This window comes from Camelina sativa, chromosome 17, assembly GCF_000633955.1.
Source record: "Camelina sativa cultivar DH55 chromosome 17, Cs, whole genome shotgun sequence".
Classification (NCBI taxonomy): domain Eukaryota; kingdom Viridiplantae; phylum Streptophyta; class Magnoliopsida; order Brassicales; family Brassicaceae; genus Camelina; species Camelina sativa.
Window position 1 is genome coordinate 16,067,494 of NC_025701.1, and position 6,000 is coordinate 16,073,493.

The following is a 6,000-nucleotide window of genomic DNA, read 5'->3' on the forward strand; positions in this document are numbered from 1 at the left end:
CTTCAAAAACCAGACCACGGTCCAATTGAAGTTGAAGTCCCGCAAGGTAATGCAAAGTTCAAGTATTTGTGCTGAGATTTATTAAGTATAAATGGGCTTGCATGTGAAGCCCATATAAGAAAGGATCTTTCTGAAAGAAGACGATGAGACACCCTTATCCAGAGTTAAAATCAGCCAATAGACAGTCGACGAGTCAGCAAGAAGTAACCTAAACAGAATCCATTTCTGTGATCGCCAAAGCCACACGATGATTCTTGCCTAAATCATTTTAAAGACTGTAAGAAGAACAAAACTGCGAAAAAACAAGAAACACAAAAATCTGATAGCACAAGAAAATAAAAAGAGTTTGAGATTCAACTTTAAGAATATGGCGAGCACTATGATGACTACATTGCCACAGTTCAATGGTCTTCGAGCCACCAAGATCTCTGCAGCTCCTGTTCAAGGCCTGGTTAGTAATTTTAATTTTCTTGATTTAATCATTTGATGCTGATATCATATGAAATGGTTAATAATATGAATTTGTTTTTGTTTTAAACTCTACTAGGCAAGTGTTCAGCCCATGAGACGCAAGGGTAATGGAGCTTTGGGTGCCAAGTGTGACTTCATTGGTTCATCAACAAATCTGGTAATGAAAGAGATAAAACAAAAAAATTAAATGGATGGTAATTAAGTTTTAAGCAATGGTTGATGATATATTTTTTATTAGATAATGGTAACATCGACGACGCTGATGTTGTTCGCTGGGAGGTTCGGACTAGCGCCATCAGCGAATAGGAAGGCGACAGCTGGACTTAGGCTGGAGGCACGTGACTCGGGTCTACAAACGGGCGACCCTGCGGGGTTCACGCTCGCTGACACATTGGCTTGTGGTACCGTTGGTCATGTCATCGGCGTTGGAGTTGTCCTCGGCCTCAAAAACATTGGTGCTATTTAAAATTTGTTGAAGCTATCCTTTATTTGAATATGTAAAATTTGTAGGTTTTTATAACAATGTTCTCATGAACCGGAGGGAGGTCTAATGGAAGTTACAAGTCTTTATGTTTATAATGTTTGGATCGCATTTCATTCTCTTTAATTTTTTTGTTTGTTATTCTTCGAAGCCTAGCTAGCTAGTATATATCGTAGTTAGATCTTCAAGTGTTTGTTTTGTGAAATTTTCTGGTTAGAGATGCATAGTGTCATTTTGATAAGCGAAAGATGAATTTCATATAGTCCAGTTACTCTCTTTGGAACACTAACAAGATATAAACATTGCAATCCAATGTCATATAATATTTTGAGGGTCTAGCATTTTACAAAACATGAAGAAAAAGGGTTTCACGAAGGTTTTCAGATTTTTGTTTGGCTTGTTGATCCATGTTTAATTTGTTTGTCATCTGATAACGGATGATGGAGTCTGGAGATAATCTTCCAACAAAGTTGATAAATGTGTTCGGTTCAGTGACGCCAAAAGCCTAAAACTAGAGTTCACTTTAGTTTTTAAAAGTTTTTTGAGCTATTCTTATGCTTAATTGTTTTCATTTTGTTAGGCATTAAGTCTGCATTGTGTTATAGTTCGAATTGATGGTTACTGTTACATACTTATCTTAGTCGTTTCGGCAATAGGAAAATGAGGTTCCCCATAACATAGACGATACTAGTATCATACTACTATTGCTTTCTTGTGTCTCCTCCATCATTTTTAGTACTCTAGTGCTCCACTTGGTTCCATATTCAAAAGATTATAAAAATTACATACTTAATAATAAATAACTAGATTATAACTCGCGGTATACAGCCGGACAAGTTTTTTTTGTTAATGAACTATTTTAATACTAATTTTGCTAATGTACTCTTTTGTTAATTTTAGTGATTTAATATATAAACTGCAGTATATCGCACAACAATTTTTGTTTAATACAATCTTAATTAAATGAGTTTGATTCGACATACTTTAACCCGTGTTGGTATTGTTAAAATAGTAAAATAAAGATTTAACCCGTGTTGAAGTATCATATTATTTATATTTTATTTTTTAGTACTATCAATTCAATCATGTCATATCATATAACCCGTCATGTTATATAATTCGTTTGTGTTATTTTGAAAATTTATTATGTTTAAATATTCATAATTTTAACCATTTTATTAAGTTTAGATATATCAATTATAAATTATAATATTCTTAAAATTTTATAATATACTATATACGGTAAATTAACTATATATGTATGTTGAACACACACTTTTTATATTAATAGAGTAATATATGTTCGTTTTAAGAAATTTAGTTCACAACATATGCAGAAAAATACTTTTATTGACTTTATATATTATATGAAGATTTAAATTTAAATTTTAAAATCAAAAAGAGATGATAGGTGAATAAATTTTTTAATCTGAAATAAATCTTCTAAATATCTATATTAATTGTATAACATTATATATATGAATATTTAAAATGTTTTAATTGTGTTTGGTTATAAAGATAGTAGAGAGAGTTAACTAAATTTGTTTGGATATGAATATAAGTATTTAATAGCATTTAGTGGTAAATGTTTCCAAAAACATATTTTTGAGAAAAAACTGCTGCAAAAATACTAATATAGATGTTATACTTTTGTTTATATTATAATTTTTGTATTTTAAAAAATGTTTATTGAAAACCTGTCAATAAAACATTTGCATGTAATGACTTAAGTCTATTATTTATTTTTCTTCCTCTCTCTGTATTTGAAACTGAGTAATTCAAACAAATAAAATAAAGATAGAGAAAATTAATGAAGAAAATGATAAGATACTATATCTATATCTTTTATTTTTTCTTTATTAATTTTTAAAATATAAGTCGTTAAATGGAACTGTTATATATTTTATTCAATTAAATATTTGATAAAAATTTTAACCCCAAAATTTTTTTGAGGAAATTTGTAGTTACATAGATTTTATTCGATTAGATTTTTAAAATCTTAGTTGTTAATTTTTGTTCTTTAAGTATGAATTAGTTTGGATTCTAATAGATTTTTTTTTTTTACTTTTCTATAATTTATTTTATTTGATGTGTTTCCAATTTTCGTTTTTTAATTATTTATATTTATTTAATTAATTAATTTTAATTAAGTTTTTCTAATGGCAATTTAATGTAATTTTTTACACATATAAGGTTAGTTTCATATTTGTACTTCCCAATTAATATAGTAGGATATAACATAGTTAACTTTAACGAGTTACACACTTAGATTTTCCATTATTCAGGGACTATCTTCTCTAGACTATTCCTCTACTATAATTTTAACTTATTCGGGAATGACAAATTTGGGAATAGGCGAGGAAGTTTCCACGTTTTTGCATAGATACTTTAGTATGTCTGCAAAGCACATAACCGTTTCCTGTTTGAGAATATCAGAGAATATCCTCATGAATCCCTAGAACTTGCAGTTAGGGAAGTGTCAACATGGAGTCAAGGCGGTGGCAAAGGAGTCTACATTGGAAGATCCTTCGTGAGCAACAAAGATATTATTCCTAGGTCGCCTCTAATGGAGTACATTTGAATGCCACTTTACTTGGGTGATTATTTTATGATATTCGGATTAATTACAATTAACATTCAGCAAATATTCGACTTGACTTGGTTTTCGCATCTATTTTCAATTTTCTTGTTTATAATTATTTGTATCGAATTAATATTGTAGCTTTAAAATTCGAGTTAGACCCAATCAGAATTAAGGCTAGGGCCTAGGCCCATACATTTTTTTATTTGTAGTAAACTTCTCAGTTCTCATGTCGTATAGATAGAAGCAACCAGAGAATTTCCATAAGAAACTTGCCAAAAGACAACATGCTCGCGTGGTGGCACCTTGGTATTGGATTTTGAAACTAAAAAGTATACAATTTACAGTTACCAGTTTGATCATTAGAGGTTTACAAATTATGCGTAAACTTGAATTAGTTGGATACTTCCGGTAAAGACTAAAGATATATAATTAGAAACAAATGAATAAATAAATTTGGAAAAAGACTTTATTGTACGCAATCGATCATCGATGATGTCGAGGTCGTGCGTGTGTGATGAGTAAATCATGAGTACTATTTCATACTACTTATTTTTGTTATTCAGTGATTTTAGTTAGTGTAGTGCATGTGCAAACAAAACATCTGTTGAGTCAAAGTCAGATCCAGCGTCGAGGCGTTTTTAAAGATCTGAACGACAATTCCTTAAAAACTATTGGCCAACTCGTAATAAATTTTGTAACTGAAAAAAAATTATTTTAATTTTGTAATCAATAGTATTATAAAATTTAAGGGGAAAAAGACAAAAAAAAATGTGTGAGTTTGAGGCATTCAAATCGAAAACAGGCAAAAAATTGCCAAAAAGAGAAAGCGAAGATGATATAGAAAGTTAGTTGCACTTGTGTTCTATGACCCTTCCTTCTCTCATTCATTGCCAGATATCATCTTCCGTGTGGACCATTTGCGGATTCACCTTTGGAGATCTTTTATTTTATCCACTGACCACTGTTATGAGCCAATGATGCATATTGCATAGTTGGAGTTATTAGTATTGTCTTTTGGTAATTTTCCTTTTTGTTGAAGATAATATATTGACAATTCAATTTTTATAATACAATAAAAATTTCTAAACAAAATGAGCAGCAAAATTATGTTAAATCACTAACTAACTTATAATCAGCCATATGTTTTTAAAGCACTAATCATGTTATTGCAAAATATATAGAGTGGTCTACATGTTTTTTTTTAAAAAAAGAAAATTTATTTCATCCAGTAGCAAAATTTTGATATATCTACTTTAGTCGCCATATATATATATAATCTAAGAACACTAAAATATTTATATTTTTTTCAAAGAAAAATTATTTCATAGGCTGATAAGTTGTTGAATGTCATCGATCTTCTTTACGAAAAGATAATAATTCACTGAGTAACCAACCAGTATATATAACTGAAATGATAGGTTAGTGACAATTTCATAAAACAACATTCGAGTTGATTCCGTCACTTGTTGGCCAACTTTATTATAAAAGGAGGAGCCTCTGCTCGTGTGCACTACATCTACTTTGATTCCGAAGACAGTTTCTATTATTAAGTTTGCTGCTGATTTGTTTTTTTTTTCGTTTAAAAAAAATAAAATACAATTCTTTAAATTTTCGTGTGACCAATATATCTTGGAAAACTTGGGACAGAGAGTTGAAAAATATCTTGGTCTACTACTGGTAAAGTGGGTAAAGCTAGAGAGAAGTCGTGCTTTCAACTTTGTTACATGCAGTGCTGCCATTATTTTTATGATCGTAAGGATTAGGAAAAGTCTACTCTCAGTCATTATTATTTGTTTCTTTTAAGAATATACTTATATGATAATCATTTGATAGCTAAAGTAAGATTAGGAAAAATACTAATTGCCAAAGTGTTTGTTGGATTAAGATTATGGGTAAATAATTAAAATCTAATAGTATCACTTGTCGAATTGAAATGTTGTTCTTATTGCTCTTTATATCATCTACTAAAAATACTCAGTCATTTATTAGTAATAACAAATGGGGTGATTTAGGTGAATAACTATAATGATTTTATCCAATTTTTAGTATATTTTGAAAATGGCAAAGTTAAGTACTACTAATTACTAGTAATTTTTAATGTGTGTAAAATAAAAATTAAAGAAATAAGCAGAGAAAAGGTGGTGATTGTTTTTACTCATGAAACTTTTTTTTGACTTTTCTGGGCAAAAAATCTCCAAACATATAGTATGGATTAATGGATGGATCTCTCTTCATTTTCTCTCCGTTAGTGTAAGCAGTGACGCATTCATTTTTTTTATTTATTTTCATCTTCTCTATAAAATCTCATTTCTCTCAGAATCTGCCAAAGAGAGCTTACGCCAGAGAGAGAGAGAGAGAGAGAGAGAGTCAGAGTCACCTTTTCTCCGGCCAAAAATGAGCTTATAAAGGTTCTTCCGTTTACGTCTTCTTTCCTGATTTGATTTTTTTTTTTTTTTTTTTTTTT

General features: G+C 29.9%; 2 protein-coding genes across 2 annotated transcripts in view; both read left to right on the forward strand.

Annotated features, from left to right (window-relative positions):
• LOC104757382 (photosystem I reaction center subunit psaK, chloroplastic) lies at window positions 252-1,076 on the forward strand. Its single transcript, XM_010480122.2, has 3 exons — window positions 252-451; window positions 548-628; window positions 710-1,076. The coding sequence occupies exons 1-3, from the start codon at window positions 368-370 to the stop codon at window positions 935-937; spliced, it is 393 nt and encodes a 130-aa protein (XP_010478424.1). The 5' UTR covers window positions 252-367; the 3' UTR covers window positions 938-1,076.
• LOC104757391 (ABC transporter C family member 1) overlaps window positions 5,764-6,000 on the forward strand; it is a 15,028-nt gene continuing 14,791 nt past the window's right edge. Inside the window, exon 1 of the mRNA XM_010480129.2 lies at window positions 5,764-5,944. The gene's annotated coding sequence lies outside the window, so the exon portion shown is untranslated. The remainder of the gene's footprint in view (window positions 5,945-6,000) is intronic.